Consider the following 19,529-nt stretch of genomic DNA (forward strand, 5'->3'; position numbering starts at 1 on the left):
TGTAAATTTCAATGTGTTACTGCACATTTAACGCTGTATATTTCAGTACATTACTGCACATTTAACTAAGTATATTTCAGTGCATTACTGCCCATTTATTGCTGTATATTTCAGTGCATTACTGCACATTTAAAGCTGTATATTTCAGTGCATTACCGCACCTTTTACGTAGTATATTTCCATGCATTACTGCATGTCTAATGCAGTATATTCAGTGCGCTAGTACAGTACGGTACTGCACGTTAATTACTGCACGTTTAACGCTGTATATTTTAGTGTGTTACTGCACATTTAACACAGTATGGTTCATTGAGTTAGTGCACGTCTATCAAAGTATATTTCAGTCAGTGCATTTTTACTGCAGTATATTGTAGTGTGTCAGTGGAGTGTGTCTATTTAGTGAGTACTAAAATAAAGTGCACCAAACACCACTTTCCATTGATCATCCAATCATGTGCAAGCAAAAAATGCTGTTTTTTTTGCCTTGCACATGATTGGGTATTTTTTGCAAGCTGAAGCTTTACCTCTTTTACTAAGCCCTGGAGCAACTACACTTACAGAGTGCATTTACTGCCTTTAGTAAATCAACCCCATGTCTTCAGCACTTAGTTTCACATCTACTATTGGTCTTGGCGGTCATTGTCATTTGTAGATATTTCTCCTCCCTTCCTGTTGTATCTTTGGCACTGGAAGTGGGACACAGAGAGCAAAAAAGAAAGGGGGGTTTAACTGTTCCCTACTTTATCCAAAATAAGAAAAAATCTAATTGGATATACATCAGTGAGTATGCTATAGCAGTTTATAATTATTAACCTGGGAGCCACCTTTTGCCCCAGTGCCACTCTTGTTTTGTGTGCCGAAATCTCACTTTCCATGAAGTGTACTTCCTGTATGGAGGTTGCAGGTGCTTCCCTCATCTCAGTGAGTGTCCCACTTACCTTCCCTAGTGCTAAAAACAGACTTTTAGATTATGTGTTGCTGCACTATATGTGTATGTGGTTGAATCACTATAGGTCCATTGTAGCCATATTATAGAACTTCTAACAACACAGATGAGTACAGAAGTACATGATATTTTTATATTTGCACTAATGATTCATTTTTCCTTTCTATCTATCTATCTATCTATCTATCTATCTATCTATCTATCTATCTATCTATCTATCTATCTATCTATCTATCTATCTATCTATCTATCTATCTATCTCTCTATCTATCTATCTCTCTATCTATCTAATTTGTATTTTTTTTTTATTTGTATAATTGACCTGATGCAAGTCGGTTTACATCTTGGTTTATTATTTTATAAATACAGACTTGATAAATGGCAAGAAACCTAGCCCTTATTGGCAATTAAGTGTATTTAAAGAGACACTATAATAAATGCTATCACTGTTGGGGGTATAAATTCACATATGACGAAAATACACACACCATAAGTTGTATATATATATATATATATATATATATATATATATATATATATATATATATATATATATATATATATATATATATATAATATTATTATTATTATTTATTTGAGTTTTAAACGTATTTCATTGCTTAGCAATAAAAAGGTTAAATTTAGCATTGATAGGGCAGTGGCACTTCATGTGGTCACTTGATAACCAACTGATTCTCTCTGGTCTTCAGTGACATATTTTACATCATCTGTCAGGTGGAAAGATTGATCAGACTGAAGCCTCTCTCCAACCTCCTAGCACATAAAAAACCCTGGGATTTTTTTCCTCTTGCTCTCTGTAGCTCCTTTGACGTCAGACCTACACACAATAAGCTGTGAATTCTAATGCTTAAGTGAATAGGAGCTTATTGGGAGCTTGAGCAGAGCAAGAGGGGTGTTTTTGTATAGGAGCCATTACTGTTTCTGTAAGGCATAATGAATAATTTTCTCTGACTGTGTGGGAACTTAAATTGCTGCAAAGGAGAGAGAGAGAGAGAGAGAGAGAGAGAGAGAGAGAGAGAGAGAGAGAGAGAGGAGGGAGAGAGAGATAGAGAGAGAGAAAAAGAGAGGGGGAGAGAGAGAGAGATAGAAGGCGAGAAGGAAAAAAAAGCACCAAATGCTGCACACTCCATAGGTGGCACTAGGGAATGGTACATCAATGCTCTAGGTCTGCAAAAGGAAAATCATTTTGAATCAGCCTGCCTGGAAGAGAGGATTCTGCTGATTAAAAAACAAACATGTCTGCAAAGGAACGGCAAAAGATGAGAGTCACAAAAGACAGCGTCACATTACTCCCATGTTTTTATTTTGTGGAGGTAAGTAAAAATCATATCCTATTTTTCCTTGCATTATTGCGAGAGCTGTTAGAAATATTTGAAATGATGTGTGTTCAGTGGATGTTGCTGATAGAAATGGTGTATATGCATGGTGAAGGATGCTTTTGATTTTTACAATCAATGTTGCTGTGTATGCCACTTTTGTAGATTGCAAGCAACGCTGGTTTTTATCATTACTGCTGTCAAAACCAACATAATGCAGCAGAAGATGTGCAATAAACTGATGTAATATTATCTGATCATCTGCTAAATAAATATATATATATATATAGAGAGAGAGAGAGATGTATTATGTCATAGCTATGATACATATATATATGATGCACATATAATAAAATGCACTTACAGATTAAGTCAGTCCTTTTTTATTGGTTTGCTCACTTGGTTTAATATATGCAGCTACAAAATGATGTAACTGGCTAGAAAGGCTAAAATGCAAATACTGTGCTGAGTAGGAATAAATTCATGAATTTATCAAAGTAAATCTATTAAAAGATACCTGCCAATTGAATTATCATTTTGGAAATGTGAGTCCTAATATCACATATTGTGTAATAGTATATAATTATTGCTATTACTGTTGCTGATAATAGTGGAACATTTGAAGCTTGTTTAGCCAATAGTCAATACAGACTATTGGCTGGATTTTGTTTTTTTTGGCAGAGAGCCCTTTTTGTTATTTGAAGACTTGACTGGGTTGGTTAATGATGACAAAAGCCCATGAAAGATGGCACAGAGTTGATAATAATCCTTAATTTAAAGGACTGGTTATATTATGGTTTAGCAGAAAAGGGGGAGTTTATTGAGGAGGTAATGAAGGTCACAAATATTTTTCTGTTTCAAAGGCCAAGCTGAATCTATTGAACAGTTCTCTAGTATTTATAGGATGGTAATTGCAATGTGTTGTAGAGTTCAGCAACAGGGCATATTTACTGTCATTTGTGCAAGTGTGATGTCAGATTCCCGTAGGTTGGGTGGCCTTGCCAGTTAAAGACAGTTTAAGCCAAACTCCAAGTGTTGTCAGCCATATATATATATTTTTTTCTTAAAGTGTTAAAAATAATGTTTAATGTTTTTAAAAACCATCTAGTCATCTCACATATCATATCTTTTTGTGAAGTGATATATAAAAACCTTAAACCTACCAAGTAGGCCCACCATGAGAGCCTTAGAGAGGGAGAATGAAAGAACAGAAATTGGTCTCTAGACTAATCTTGATTAGATGTAAAAATAGTACCAAGGAATATGAATGTACCTATTGAGCCAGGGATATTTTACTACAAAAAAAAATAAAAAATGCTTTCTCATAGACTATGCCTTCTTGGTCTAGCAGAGCAATGAATGATGAACTTGTAATCTCATAACTCTAGACACCCATTGGTGTTATATGGTGGATGTATGACACTAAAAACTTAATCTATGCCTGTAGCACAATGTTACGTTTTTATCATTCTTCTGTTGTACTGTAGCTCTAATTGGGTTTCTACTCCACCTCTACTAGTATATGAAGTTTTACATGTTCTACTTATGTTTGCATTTACATTCATTCTGGCTGTTACCTTTTAATCCTTTTTCAGCAATCTAAAAACAAAAAGTTCAGAAAAGTTCAAATTAGAGTTTGTGTGATTTTATGAGTGTGATATGGATATTGGATTGTTAGCTTATTTAAGGGCAGGGACAGATATGAATAGTTCTAGTTTCTATAAAAAAAAAAAAACTCTATATGGTTATATATAGGCTTCATGAATACTGGAAATAAATAAATATATTACTTGCCAATGATAGGAGGAAGGTGTAGGTCAATCAAGGCCACCCCGACTCACTGTAGTTGGTTGACTAACAAATGTTCACCTTGCAAAGTGAATGCTTATTAAGTTAATAAGAGGAAGATCTGTTCACTTTGAATACTATGAATACTCAATCAAATGCAAGAGGAAAATATCAAGCTGGAAGATATCAGAATTTTCTTGCACATTATTGTATATTTGAAGTGAACACTAAGCTGGGTAAATATTCTCAACTCCACCACAATAAGTAATAGCTCAAGCTAATAAAATGAACTTCAGAGTTATTTTTCAAATATGTATTATTTCAGCCACACCATAGTTTGATGAAGCTGGGGAACCCTTATTGAAACATGTTTTTAGGACAAAATGCGCATACATTTGATAATGAAATAATCAAATTTCTAATATTTCTTTGCACATACGTAATGAATAGTCCAGTCATATGATCGTAGAATCTGGAAGTGCATACTGTGTGGCTGCTTTCATTTCCCTGGTTGTCAATTTCTCAGTTTGACACTGTAGGCCATATGCGTGCATGTCATATTTGGAAGAGAATAGTGTATGACTTAGGAGCAGCCGCAGGAAAGAAATATCTATGAAAACGAAAACTTGTAAGCTGTGTGGACTGCCATGGTTTACAGTTCTCTGCAGTTCCTCATTACTTGTGCCATACCAGGATGCATAATAAACCAATGAACATTTGGCCTGCTGATATGGACAAGATAGCAAATTAATTTGTTACTATTTTGTGACGTCTGTGTTGGCCAATGTCTATGGCCTGGTTTTCCTCTTTAGCAGGTTGTAAGAAGGTGAATTAATATCAATTCAAGGGCTGTGCAAGGGTCCCATTTAGATTAAATGGAAATGTTCCAGATTGTACTAGTATTTCCAGTCTTTGATTCACATTCATTGAAGCAGACAGTAGTCGTGGTGGATGTTAGTCTTATGTTTAAAGTGTCTAGGATAACAAATGTTTTATGCCCATGGCAACCAGTCTCTCTTTCATTCATTTACTGCATTATGGGCAGCAATACATTTTCTTCTTAAAGACGCTTTGATAAAAAAAACGCCTAAAGTACGTTAGCTAGAAGTAGAACCTCCATTATAGAATTATCAGCATCTCACGTATTTGCATGCCATAATTTTTTTGTTACATTATTGATTTATATAATAAACAAACCTTTATAAATAGTGTTATCGATTAGGAAGAAAATAGCTCATTGGCTATTAAAGTGTATATACTGCCAATTTTTTTTTATTGTTCTTCTGGATAGAGTGTGGAAGGGTCAGAGCCCCAGTCAGGTAGATTCACCCTCTCTGTTTGTCACAGTAAGCATCAATGAAACAACGTAAAGTGATGAGGAATGCAACATTTCAAAGCTGTCAAACTAAACAGGAGATGAGGAGAAATCTTCCAAAGGTGACACCTGCTCTGAGGGGAGTTCCTTAAGCCCTGTACACACGATCAGTCTTTTCGATGAGAACGGTCTGATGGACCGTTTTCATCGGTTAACCGATGAAGCTGACTGATGGTCAGTCGTGCCTACACACCATCGGTTAAAAAACGATCGTGTCAGAACGCGGTGACGTAAAACACAACGACATGCTGAAAAAAAAGAAGTTCAATGCTTCCAAGCATGCGTCGACTTGATTCTGAGCATGTGTGGATTTTTAATCGATGGTTGTGCCTACTAACGATCGTTTTTTTACTATCGGTTAGGAATCCATCGGTTAAATTTAAAACAAGTTGGCTTTTTTCTAACCAATGGTTAAATAACCAATGGCGCCCACACACGATCGGTTTGGACCGATGAAAACGGTCCATTAGAGCGTTCTCATCAGTTTAACTGATCGTGTGTATGCGGCCTTAGAGATTTGCTCTCTCTTCCTGTTGCATCACCAAGGCAGCCAGTAAACTTACAGGGGTTTTAACCATTCTCTTCTCTATCCAAAACTAACAAAAAAGGTTTTGTCTATACATTTACTTCAACACCACTATGATTTCGACAATTGTCAGTAAGAAATTAATTACTGATGTCATTACATGACAATGTGAATAATTGCATGCAATAATAATCTGACCAGTAAGCTATTATATTAGCTGGGCATGTAATTTCTTGAAAGAAATGTGTCCAGTTCACCTACAAGTAACTAATGACTTAGTCAGTACCAGTCATCAATTCAAAGACATGATAAAATTAAAGCATTCTTGTGTCAGGGAATAGGTCTTAGGCTGTTGCAGTGCTATTCATTCCCAATTGCACCCCAACGCAGCTTACCAACACACGTGTGTATAACATACAGTAATGCTCTACCATGCATTACGTTTCAAATACATGTACATGCACATTTTTTGAGGCATTTTAGTGTAAGGAGTCCTATCAAATGAATGGCCTGCCCTAATACAATACACAATAATGGGCAAAGAAACACACATCAACATGCTTTGTGTTAGTATACCACAAAGGTGTGAACCCAATCTAACAATGTTGCAACCACTCACAAAAATACCCAGAATAAAAGGATTATAAAGTAACTTTAAAATCATCAGGAACTCATGATGATATGTATTTCTGTTAAATGAGTTCGATGACTTAATGGCTGTTGTTATTGAAAATGACTCAGCCTTCTTCTTAAAGAGGAATTAAACTCTGGAAGTTGTGCCCAAAATGTCAGCTAAAGGACAAAGTATTAGTCACAATATTGACTGTGGTCATCTAGTATGTAGGCCCGATGTAAGGAAGTATAGCAGTAGATGTGCAGCTGGCATATATGACATAGATAGTTAAGTTATGGCATATGACATAGATAGATAAGTTTAAAAGCCATGTTAAACACATGTCAGTAGTGTCAGCATGTATTTCAGAGGTAATATAATATGGATGAAGCCCATGCCAGTAATACAGAAACAGGCATGTCATTTCAGGGACAGCTGACATACATCGAGAAGTGGCACAGTGAGCTTGAGAGCCATGACAGTCACACAGAAGAATGTATGGCAGTTTAGGGACAGCCAGCATATATAAGAGAGTTGGCATATTTAGGGTCAGAGCCATGCCAGTCAAACAAATGAGTCATGTAAGTACAGTGGCAGCACTTCATCATGGCATGGTGGTACAATAAGGGTGGGAGTCATAACAGTCTGTAGGCAGGGGCAGTTCACTAGTATATGGCTGTCACATGCAGCCATACCCCAGCCCAGAAACATGCAGGTTCGCAGGCTGTGCCGACTGTACAGCCCACCCCAAACTGTCCATTGCACAGATGGTGGCCAAGGGCTTACACTTCCCATCCTCCCAACCTTGTATAGTTAACCATTTACCTCACAGGAGTACTCATTGGCTTGAGATAGGGACTTTTCTATTAAATATTTACACTGAGGCCAGTTATTGCCATAAACCTACTTTACTATTTTAAAGAAGTAGTTGATATCGAGTAATCCATATAATATCATAGAAAGAAACTGTCCAGATATTGAATGTGGTATAAGGTGGTTTCTTTGGGGGAGGAGCTTGTACCCATGGTGACAGTTTAGACTGGTTCTCCTTATTCATCACTGTTAGACCACTAGCTCACCATTTTTCCCCCCAGCCATTTTCCCCCCCAGAGGGTGAACCAAGGGGAACACAAACTCATGGATTATTGTCCCTCAGGGCTGGAACTGGGGGGGGGCATGAAAGCATGTGCCCCAGGTGCCACACTGGGAGGGGTGCCACTGATCCAGAGACCAGTGCTGGAACTTAGGGTGTGCTAGAGCAGGCACCTGTACCTGCTCCTCTATCTCTCTCTGTTGGCTGCCTATGCAAGTTGCAGGGCTACACAGAGACATCCTTGGCCAGTCCCTTCGTTCTATCCTGACACTGGTCTTTTGTCAAGTGGCCAAATAAGTTGTGGTTGATTTTGAAGGGTATAAGACTTGTCTGGGGGGTTCTGATTTGAAATCCACCCCCTCAAACCGCCTTCTAGCACAGGTTCTTTCCCCTCCCAAAGCCCCTCCAGCACATATCCTCTTACCCCCCCCCCACATCTAAGAGAAGCCAGCTGCTGTAGAGAAGGCAAATGGAGCGTCTGAGACCCCTGGGCATGTGCCCCAGCCTCCGGGTGCTCATGCTAGCATGCCCCTAACAGTTATATTAAGGCCAGTTTACACTGTCCACACACTAAACTGCAGTGGTTTAGTGTGTGGGCAGTGCTTCCTTCCAGTGAGCTGGGGGTAGGGGGCAGTGTAATATGCATTTTACCGCATCACACAGCTCCCTTTTTTTTCTTTTGTAAGAACTTTCATTCGTGTCACTGTACAGCTGCGCATCGCAATGTGCTGCTGTACAGTGACATGCAATGCCTTGCTGTGTACTGCTATAAAATGTAGCAATGTAAGGGTCTCTTCTAAATTAAATTTGTTATGTACATTGGGCCAGATTCACAAAAGAGATATGACGGCGTATCTCCTGATACGCCGTCGTATCTCTGAGAGTATCTATGCGGCTGATTCATAGAATCAGTTACGCATAGATAGCCCTAAGATCCGACAGGTGTAATTGACTTACACCGTCGGATCTTAGGATGCAATACTTCGGCCGCCGCTGGGTGGAGTTTGCGACGTTTTCCAGCGTCGGGTATGCAAATTAGCTTTTACGGCGATCCACAAAGGTAAGCGCGTTCATTACGTCGTCGCTAGTTGGTTTTTTTCCGTTGCAAAGTTAGGCCTGCTTTTTCATGGCTTAACTTTACACGAGCCATGTTAAAGTATGGCCGTCGTTCCCGGGTCGAATTTAATTTTTATTTTTTTTGCGTAAGACGTCCGGGAATACGAAAGTACGTTACGCACGTCGCCATTCAAAAAACACGTCGGGGCGCCGTAATTTCACGTAATCCACGTCGGGAAATTTCCTTATGGAGCATGCGTAGAACGTTCGGCGCGGAAACACGCCTAATTTAAATGGTACACGCTCCATTTGAATTAGGCGGGCTTGTGCCGGACGTCTTTACGTTACTCCGCCGCAAGTTTGCACTCAAGTGCTTTGTGAATCAAGCACTTACGAGGAGAACTTGCGGCAGTGTAGCTTAAAGATGATACGTTACGCCGCTGCAGTTCTCTATGAATCTGGCCCAAAGTTAGGTGTGTTCCATGACCTCCCAAAACCTACAAGATAAACTCTCCCTTGACGGGTCGCCCCATAGTAGCTGGGATTGGTTTCCTGAATGAGAATTTGGGTCTTTGGGTGGATTTCCAGTTACAGCCATTGGTTAAAAAATTGCCCAGTTATATGAGGGACACCAAGGCCTTACTTAATCTATGTGACAAAATGAAGTGGGTGGAGGGGGATGTATGGATTACGTGTGATGTATCCAGCTTGTAGTCTTTCATACCATATGCATTAGGACTAAGGGCGATCGAATAACTTTGGGACAACTATAGTGGATACACATGTATACACAAGGAGTACATCTAATGCCCTGTACACACAATCAGTTTGTCTGATGAAACGGTTTGATGGATTTTTCCATCAGTTATCTGATGAAGCTGACTGATGATCAGTCGTGCCTACACACCATCAGTTAAAAAAACGATCGTGTCAGAATGCGGTGATGTAAAACACAACGATGTGCTGAAAAAAATGAAGTTCAATGCTTCCAAGCATGCGTCGACTTTATTCTGAGCATGCATGGATTTTTAACCGATGGACGTACCCACAGACGATCGTTTTTTTCTATAGGTTTTTTATCTATCAGATCATTTTAAAACAAGTTCCTAGTTTTTTGACTGATGGATAAAAAACCGATGGGGCCCACACACGATAGGTTAGTCTGATGAAAACGGTCCATCAGACCGTTTTTATTAGACAAACTGATTGTGTGTACGCAGCATCAGAGTGTTTAGATTATCTCTTGACACACAATTTATTTTCTTTTGATGGAGTTTTTTACTTCCAGAGATGTGGAGCATCCATGGGTGCTCGGTTTTCACCCTCTCTCGCCAACCTATACATGGGTTGGTGGGAGAGGGTACGCATCTTCGGTGATGCTAATCCACTTTGTCTGGTTACGAGATTTTATTGTCGATATATATACAATTTGTTGTTCGAATACGTGGGAAATTTAGATATTTTTTTATCATATTTAAATTATAATGATTTGAACCTGCGGTTTACAGGCCTCCTGGATAACAAGCCTATTCCTTTTCTTGATGTCACTTTGTTTAATAAGGAAGACCGTATTGTTTCCAGGCTTGATAGGAAACCACTATTGGGGGACACTGTTATTTGTGCAGACTCTGGGCACCCTGACCATGTGACTCATGAGATACCAGTTGGCCAATTTTTAAAGTTGAGCAGGGTCTGCAGTGAGGAGAGTGACTTCCAGAGACAAAAAGGGGAAATGTGCAATAGGTTTAGTGATCGAAGTTGTGGATTGTCTACATTAAATAGAGCTCAAAATATTGCAGAAGCTACGCCTAGAAAAAACGTATTATCACAAAAACATAGATGTAAATGTATTTTATTTTCTCCACTCTGTTTAGCATGGAATTTGCTAAAATTAGGATCATGTAACGTCATATACCCATTTAATTTTAAGATGAATGCTATGAGAAAAATTAAATCTAAAGTTCTAAGATGGTATCCCGACGAGCCCCTTCTTTGGGGAACTCCCTGTCTCCCAGTAATTTCAGTTCTAGTACTCGTAGTAGGACTTGGTTGGATTTCACTGGGACATTTAAATGTGGAAGTAACAGTTGTCTGTGTTGTCCTCGTTTGATACAAAGTGACCAGTTTTGTTCTACCGGCGAATCATAGATCTTTTAAAAACAAATCTTTTATAAACTGTAATATCAGAAACATTGTCTATTTGATAATGTGTAAAATTTGTGAAATTCAATATGTAGGACACACGACTAGGAGACTTCGGGACCGATTACATTCATAATGTCTATGGCATTGAGAAAGAACATAATACTAATGTTGCTAGACACTTAATTGGAGCCCATGGAGGGGATACCTCACTGTTGCAAATTCAGGGTTTTCACAAGGTTATCAACCCCATGAGGGGTGGTGACAGTTTCAGGACCCTATGCAAACGTGAGGTATTCTGATTTTTTCATTACAGACTAGTATTCCTATGGGCCTTAATTTTGAATGGGATTTAACACACTTTTTTGATTAATTATAGTATATATCTTTATGATTCTTTCATCAGTTATGGAATGTGATCTACTACTCCACAAAAAGTTGTTTTTTACTTTTTGTGAGTTTAGTTGTTCCACCATAAACCATTTTGGATGGGACACACGCTCGCATTTTAGCATACAACAAGTGGTGTGTTGGCTTTGGTTTTATTTTTATATTTTTATTTTCATTTTGTTTTGTTTTCTGCTGTATCAATTTTTGTTTCTCCAATTTTGTGTTCTCTTTTTTGTTTTCATTTGTTCTTTTTGGACACTCATATTTATATTCATATTTACATATCTTTTTTCTTCATAGATACTTTTTTTCATGTTTTGAGAAGTCCTTGTTCCTGTGTTCCTTTGGTCTGTTTTGGATCATGTGTAATTATTTGTATATGAGAACAAAAAATTGGAAAACAGTGAAACAGTCAATTATCTAATTGAATAATTGATTACATGTGAAGTTTTGATATATATATATATGTATGGGGTTTGTCTTATGCATGGTTCTGACAATGCACGCACGTGAAATGCGTCACCTGCTTTCCCCTGCTGTATACCATTGTATGCTGTTGATTTTACATTTTTTGAATAAATCACTATTGCATCATGTATGGGAGTGCTACCATCCTTCGTTTGTACCTGCATTGTTATGTATGTTTTTAAGTATTACATGAATTGGTTTGTGAACAGCTATGATTGTCTTTTTAAAGGGATGTGTAACGTGTAACATGCTCCAGACACCTGATCCCTCCCCTCCTTGTGACAGTGGGTGGGGGATTTTTTTTCAAAATAGTGTGTCTCCACCCACACAGCCACATCAATCATTCACAGCAGTCTGTTAAAGAACTGCAAGGACACTGATTAGGGTTTTTATAGTTTATTCACAAGCCCTGCAGCTTGTAAACAGTCAGTCCATATTGGAAGTATGATCTGAAAGCTGTGGGGCTTGTCTGCAGGAATCTGGCATTGCACCCCTGATCCACTGATCAGGGGTGTAATGCTTTTGTTAAATCCGATTTGGGGGTCTTAATTAAGACGATCAGATTAGATGGTAGATAAAGATAATAAGTAGGTGCTTTAATTAAGACATTGCAATGGAGAAAGACAACACAGATCTCGGCTACTATAAGCGAGTAAAAGTGAAAGTGTTTCTGAGCTTACAACTACAGGGGAAAACAATTTATACGTATGAATATTCATAAGATATGGGTATGTATCAACTGTATTCTAGGCGTGATAAAGGTGCGATCGTATAGTTTTAGTCCAATCAAAGTCCATATCTTCTTTATAGCATGGGAACAGTTAAATGGGGGGTTACATCACGTGACTGGCAGAAAAACCTTCCCCAAGAGTCTCTGGTCAGTTCAAACTGGTTTAGTAGAAAAGTCTATTTTCAACAGGTCTTATCAGTCTTCTGTCTGATTCCCAAGGACAAAACGAAGAAGCTGTGAACATCTGTGAAAAAGCAAACAAAAGTGCATTATCAATCCTTAAAGTGAACGTCTATATTATATATCTATATCAACATTATCAGACCCCTAAATTATACTCATTTCCCTCCTCTTGACCCCCATGGCGGGGTCACTACCATATCTTCTCTACCTAGTATGACACCAAAGGGTCCACAGTACTACTTCACATCTATGTGGAGTAAAGCTCTTCTTAGGGTGTATGTGGATACATATCTTTACTCATTCGTATCACCCATTTTGGTATCATACAAATTTGCTAATCTGACAATCTGATAACACTCTATTTCTTCCTTGGGGGGTCATCTCCCTCAGATCTAACTGTCATTGTATTTCACATTTAGCACACCTAAAAAAAAACAAATAAACAAGCAATCCTCTAACGATAATTCCTATGAGGACAAAAACATATCTGTTGAATCCATGAAAATGTACCATATCTAAACAGTGTAATCTGAGTTTTTCATATTTCCTATCATAATGTCACATTGTATACCTCTTTTCCTTACTAAACAAGGAGGTATTCCAAAAGGCCTCAAGTTATATTTAGCATAAAATGTATTTTCACAATAATACAACATTTGTGATATTCTTGACATACTAGTTTGGGCAGCCTTGTATTGCTTAAACTCAAAATGAACGTAAACGAGTACTAGGTGTGTGCCTTTTTTTTTTTTTTTTAACTGTCTGGCCTATGTGAACATATCTAGCAATTACTCAAATGGCTCCTTATGCCTGTCAGCATGTGTAATTTGTACTGGTGATTTTCCTCTATAGCCTTGACTAAGATCAAGCAAAGGCATAACAGTAGTTTACTCATCTTTTGAAATTAGCTGTACTTTCTTGCAATGGCTGGCATGTATGCACATCACTTTACAGCTGTAGCAGTTGTCAGGAACACGTGGTAGGGTCCTTCAAACTTTGGTCTCAAAGGTACTTTTACATATTCTTTTACTAGGACCCAATCATCTGGCTGTAAATCATGTGTTCCAATTTCTTGATCTAGAATTGAATCAAAAACAACTTGTGCATCGCAGTTAGTTGCTTGTATTAGACAATTACATAACAAAACAAAATCATTATACATTATAGCAGTCTGGTGTGGAAAATACAACCCTGTCTTAGGTGGGCCCCCAAATAAAATCTCATAAGGGCTAACATTTTCTGACCTATAAGTAGGGGTAATCCTGATGTTGTAAAGAACCAGAGGCAACAGTTCTGGTCATTGTTTCCTTACTGACCCGTCTTTCCTTTCCCTGCATTAATTTGGCTAACTTGTCCTTAATGATTCCTATATTTTTCTACCTTTCCTGAACTCTGAGGATTATAGAGGCATGAAAGGCCTGCTCAATTGCCAAGTCCCTGCATGTAATTTGCATGATCTGTCCAGTGAAATGTGTTCCTCTGTCATTCTCTAGGATTTCAGGGACTTCAAGCGGCATATTACTTCGGAAAGGAGTTTCCTTGCTGTTGTCTTGGCATTTGCTTTAGCCACTGGCCAGGCTTCTATCCAGTTTGAAAACATTTTCTACGCACAACAAAACATATTGATATTGGCCTGATTTGGGCAATAGGATTTAATCAATCTGAAGTTTTTGGAAAAGGAATAGTGACTTGGCCAAATGTCTTTGTGTTACTCTGGTCGGTTTTCCTGGGTTATTTTTAGCACAGATCGTGCATCCCTCAACAAAGTCTTGATATACATTTCTGGAGTAACAAATAAACCATCCAGCCTTGCTTATGTCTCTCTCCATTGCTTAGGGCATACATGACTCAGTCCATGAGCTAGTGGCATAATCATCTTCTCCGTTTGAGACGGGACACATATTCCCTTTTCCTTGCACAAGTCCATCTTGATCCTTCTTTGTTCCAATCGTCAGGTGCAGATTCTTGCACTTTCTTAATCAGTTCCTTTACTTTCAGTATTTGTTATTTTCTTTTCCTTCAATCTGTTACGGGCTTCTTCTTATTCCTTTGCAAAATCATTGATTAGGGTCATGATTGCTTCCATGGGTGTTTCAGCAGTCTTCCTGGCAGTATGATCAGACAACTGTTTCCTTTTTCTTCCATGGGTTGTCCTTCAGTATGTGCGTTGACCTTCGGGGTGGCTACTTCCTTTGGGAGGGTGACTGGTTCAAAAAGTTCTTGAACATATTTTCAGTTTTGAATTGGTTCTCTTGCAGCAGTTGTGAGTCTTCTGTTCTTCCTTATGGGTCCATAATCATGGATTACTTTGACAGCATGCTTGCTATCAGTGTAGATGTTGGCTGTTTGATCCTTTGCAGTCTCACTGGCTCTTGTGAGTGCTACCACTTTGGCAACCTGCGCTGAAAGTGATGAAGGGAGTAGTTGGATCTCAATCACTTCCTCCAATGTTGTCACCGCATATTCCATTCTTGGGACTCCATCTTTTGTACAGGCATGTACCGTCCACAAACAGGATCAGATTGATGAGGATTTTCAAGAGTAGTGTCCTTTACTGGGGAAATTTGCTGCATTTTTTCTTCCATAAGTTTTAAGCAGATCTGGTCACCCTCCTCTTTGAGGTCTTCTTCTCTCTCTAGGAAAAAGCTGGCAAGCTTGATTGTAGTACATCTTTTCACTTCCATTTCTCCTAATTCAAGCGGTATTGCTTCATAACATCCATTTCAAAGCATGTCTTCTCTATTGTACAGCACCACTGTCACAGGTTGCAGCTGCAGTTTTCTTTTTGTGTTCTTCCCACAGCATGGATCTTGGTGCATCCACCAGCCAAATCTATTTTATACATGGCTTGAAAAGGGTTACAGTCAACAGGGCAGGATGAAGAGATTTTACACCATTTAAGAATGCAGGATACAGAAAACGTGACAACAATCTTCTGGAAAGCCAACCTTCAGGGAAAGACTGTTCAGACAAATTGGACACCTCTCAGTTGAACTTAATGTTAAAGTACTGGCACCAGTCCCATCTTTGCCTTCGTCACCATCTTTTTCTTCATGTTGCTGGTCTTTCAGATGAGCATAAACGCTTGCTCCTCATCCTTCCCACTAAACCTAATAATGTAATTTATCTCAGCAGGATCAGAAATGAATGCAACCATAAAATCACCATCCAAACAAAGGCTATTGTAGCTTTGATTCCTCAACTGCAATTCTGTTATTCCATCATAACGTTAGTTGAAGTGGAAAGCGTAATGTTACAAAACATTCTTTACCATCCGTCTCAGAGATGCACAAATTAACTTCTGTGTGCTCAGAAAGTTCATACTGCTTTACTATTCATTCATCATCTTTCTCTTTCTTCTGCTTACGTCTGTCAGGCAATCTGCATTTCTGGCCAATCCTGCCACAATTCTAGCATTTCCTGGTTTCTTTTTGAGAAATGGCTCCTTGACCATCATATTGGGCTACAAAAGCATTCAGCCTTTTCTCTTTTCTCACATCCAGCAATCCTTAATAATTCTACAACATTCTGTCCACTTTCTTCATAATGCAATTCACTTTAATGTTCCTTTAAACCTTTTCCTCTTATAAATAAACTTGCCTTTCTCCACTTTCTTGTTTCTTGAAAACATTTAAATAATTATAATAATCATGGCTACCTTTTCTTTCTTTTTTTTTTAAAAAATGAATCCAAGAGTTACATAACACAAACTAACTATTTTAACTAGGATTTCACGTTGCCACATAATTAAACATTTCTTAGATATTCGGAACTATCTGGCTCTATTACACAGGAATTTAAAGGGGGGAGCATCTCACTCTTTTCTTCACACACTAACCCAAGCACAAAGGAGGGGGGAGGAAACTGCAAAAATCAGCAGGCTTGTCTCATCATTATCTTACAATCATCCAAAAGTAGCATTGATTTTCTGCTTCTCAAACATTTCTTAAATATTTATATAACAACAATGGCATTGCCTGGTCTAATTCTCTAACTTTGACAGGCTCATAATTAGTTAGTTTCATCACATTGCATACTTTCAAAAACACATTGTACATTTTTAATTACCTTATTCAACTCTGTCATAAAAATGAACATACACAGATACCCAATTTGATCATAACTCCTGCAGGTACAAGATCAGCTCTGTTTTGGTCCAGCCTATAATAGTCTTGGTGTCATCTTAACCATTGTCCACATCTGTCTGTCATGTCAGTCATAGGACTTACTTGTGCCACTTCTACCTTTCCCGGTTTGAAAGGTCCATGGGAGCACCGTACTCCCAATCTAGAGAACTCACTCTCGAGTCTCTACTTAAAAATTTATGGGTCGTCACCCAAAATTTCTCCTGGGCTACACACAGTAGCCATCAAATGGCACTTCTTTTACACTTGGCCACACAGGCCTTACTCGCCACACAGGCTCACTACTACAGTCCTCTGGTCAGACCTTTTCACAAGTCTCATAAAACTATTGACACCCCAAGCATATAAACAAAACATTAGCAATCCACCAACAATGATTATTATAGACTCTATTATTTCTGCAACAAGTGAAGTAGAGGAGTTATTTGGGTCAAACTGTGTAGCATTAACATTACTCTGGTTTCCATTCATTTTATCTCACCATCTCATCAAAGAAAAACAAACACATCAGACGTCAGCCAATAGACTTCAGACACCGACTGGTACTTGCCGTGGTGGGCAGAAAGAGTAAGAATAAAAGGTTTTCTTACCGTGGCCACTGGTTCTGCCCAACATGGGTTTCCCGTCTCTTTGGTCGGAAGTCCAACGGAACTGAATCCGAGTCACAGGCACCAGCTGTTAAATCCGATTTGGGGGTCTTAATTAAGACGATCAGATTAGATGGTAGATAAAGATAATAAGTAGGTGCTTTAATTAAGACATTGCAATGGAGAAAGACAACACAGATCTCGGCTACTATAAGCGAGTAAAAGTGAAAGTGTTTCTGAGCTTACAACTACAGGGGAAAACAATTTATACGTATGAATATTCATAAGATATGGGTATGTATCAACTGTATTCTAGGCGTGATAAAGGTGCGATCGTATAGTTTTAGTCCAATCAAAGTCCATATCTTCTTTATAGCATGGGAACAGTTAAATGGGGGGTTACATCACGTGACTGGCAGAAAAACCTTCCCCAAGAGTCTCTGGTCAGTTCAAACTGGTTTAGTAGAAAAGTCTATTTTCAACAGGTCTTATCAGTCTTCTGTCTGATTCCCAAGGACAAAACGAAGAAGCTGTGAACATCTGTGAAAAAGCAAACAAAAGTGCATTATCAATCCTTAAAGTGAACGTCTATATTATATATCTATATCAACATTATCAGACCCCTAAATTATACTCACTTTCCATGCTCATGAAGGAAAAAAATAATAAATGCAATTTTTGTTTCCAGCGAAAATATGTGCATTTATAGATATTTGTGCATATTGTGTAGTGTTTACAGTGTCTTGAAAGTCTCAGCCACCTATTGTGTTTTTCTATTATTTTGGGAAGGGTGAGTGTGCATATCAGTGCTGTTTTTTTTGGAGGGAAGGTTGTGGGGATGTTTGCTGATAGGGTAAAATGGGGAAAGTATTCCTTGTGGGGAGAATGTTTCACTCTCCTAACCCCTAGACCAGGGATATGCAATTAGCGGACCTCCAGCTGTTGCAAAACTACAAGTTCCATCATGCCTCTGCCTCTGGGTGTCATGCATGTGGCTGTCAGAGTCTTGCTATGCCTCATGGGACTTGTAGTTCAGCAACAGCTGGAGGTCCGCTAATTGCATATCCCTGCCCTAGACTGTGTGTTACACACTCCTGACTCCTTCACACTTTTTATTTTGTACTCCTTCCTCCTAGTATGCATTTACACTCCAGACCCCTGCATTTTGTGCATAACACTCCAGTCCCCTGCGTTCTGTGCATTACTTACTCCTGACCCCTTCATCCTGTGTGTCATGTACTCTTAAACCCAGAACTGGCTGGGTTACATATTTCTGATACTTCAACACATTGCATTGCACAGCCTGGATCCCTGCAATCTGTATTTATTATCTTAAACTTGACACTGACTGCCACACTCTGTGTGTTATATAATCCTGACATTTGCACTCTGTGCATTGTACTCCTGACTTCTGTACTCTGCTCTACAGACTCCTGCATATTTTAATGAAGTGCTTCATTAAAGCGGAGCTCCAGCCCCCCCAGGAAAAAAAAATAAAAGTCAGCAGCTACAAATACTGTAGCTGCTGAATTTTAATATTAGGAAACTTACCTATCCAGGGATCCTGTGATGACGGCACCCCAGCCGATTTTTCGGTAAGCTCTCGGGTGCTGTCGCCACCATTCCTTGTAAGGGAAACTGGGGTGAGATCTCCCAGAAGTGTACCTGTCAAAAACAGGTATCCACTCCCCCCAGAAAGATGAAAAATGTAGTGCTGGGTAGCGCTCAACTTTAAGGTAGTCTCAGACAGTGTTAACAATTGTGACACAGCAATCACAGCATATTTTAGAGAAACAAGGAAGCCTGGGTTTTGCTTAACCATGACCCTTAAACCAATCGCACAATTAACAATTTATCCACACCCACTTTTTTGCAGTGGAGCACATAGCATACCACAGATCACTAAGATGTCCCTCATTCATAAATTCTAAAGTTGGGAGGTATGCAGATCACATATATGTAGGTGTGTGCATGGGGTTTGCCAGGTGTGCCTGGGCACACTCTAATCTAGGGGTCAGTAACCCATCGGAACCTGAAGAAGAGGGGCAGCATTTAGTATAACCAATGGGCTGTATTTTCTACCTGCAGCAGCTAAAAGTGCACTTCTGCTCTTCCCCCTCCCACCGGCATTCAGCTGCCACAGGTTGAAA

At 38.9% G+C, this 19,529-nt stretch overlaps 1 protein-coding gene and 1 long non-coding RNA gene across 2 annotated transcripts in view; one reads left to right on the forward strand and one right to left on the reverse strand.

Annotated features, from left to right (window-relative positions):
- Nucleotides 1-1,694: 1,694 nt before the first annotated feature.
- PLPPR4 (phospholipid phosphatase related 4) overlaps nucleotides 1,695-19,529 on the forward strand; it is a 176,895-nt gene continuing 159,060 nt past the window's right edge. The window contains exon 1 of the mRNA XM_040359986.1: nucleotides 1,695-2,280. Coding sequence (XP_040215920.1) covers nucleotides 2,203-2,280 — 78 coding nt within the window. The 5' untranslated portion in view covers nucleotides 1,695-2,202. The remainder of the gene's footprint in view (nucleotides 2,281-19,529) is intronic.
- Nucleotides 12,298-18,010, reverse strand: LOC120945664. Its single transcript, XR_005750616.1, has 2 exons — nucleotides 17,383-18,010; nucleotides 12,298-12,708 (listed from the first exon to the last, which is right to left on the reverse strand). It is a non-coding gene; the product is annotated as an uncharacterized LOC120945664 (long non-coding RNA).

Source organism: Rana temporaria, chromosome 7 (genome assembly GCF_905171775.1).
Source record: "Rana temporaria chromosome 7, aRanTem1.1, whole genome shotgun sequence".
Lineage (NCBI taxonomy): Eukaryota > Metazoa > Chordata > Amphibia > Anura > Ranidae > Rana > Rana temporaria.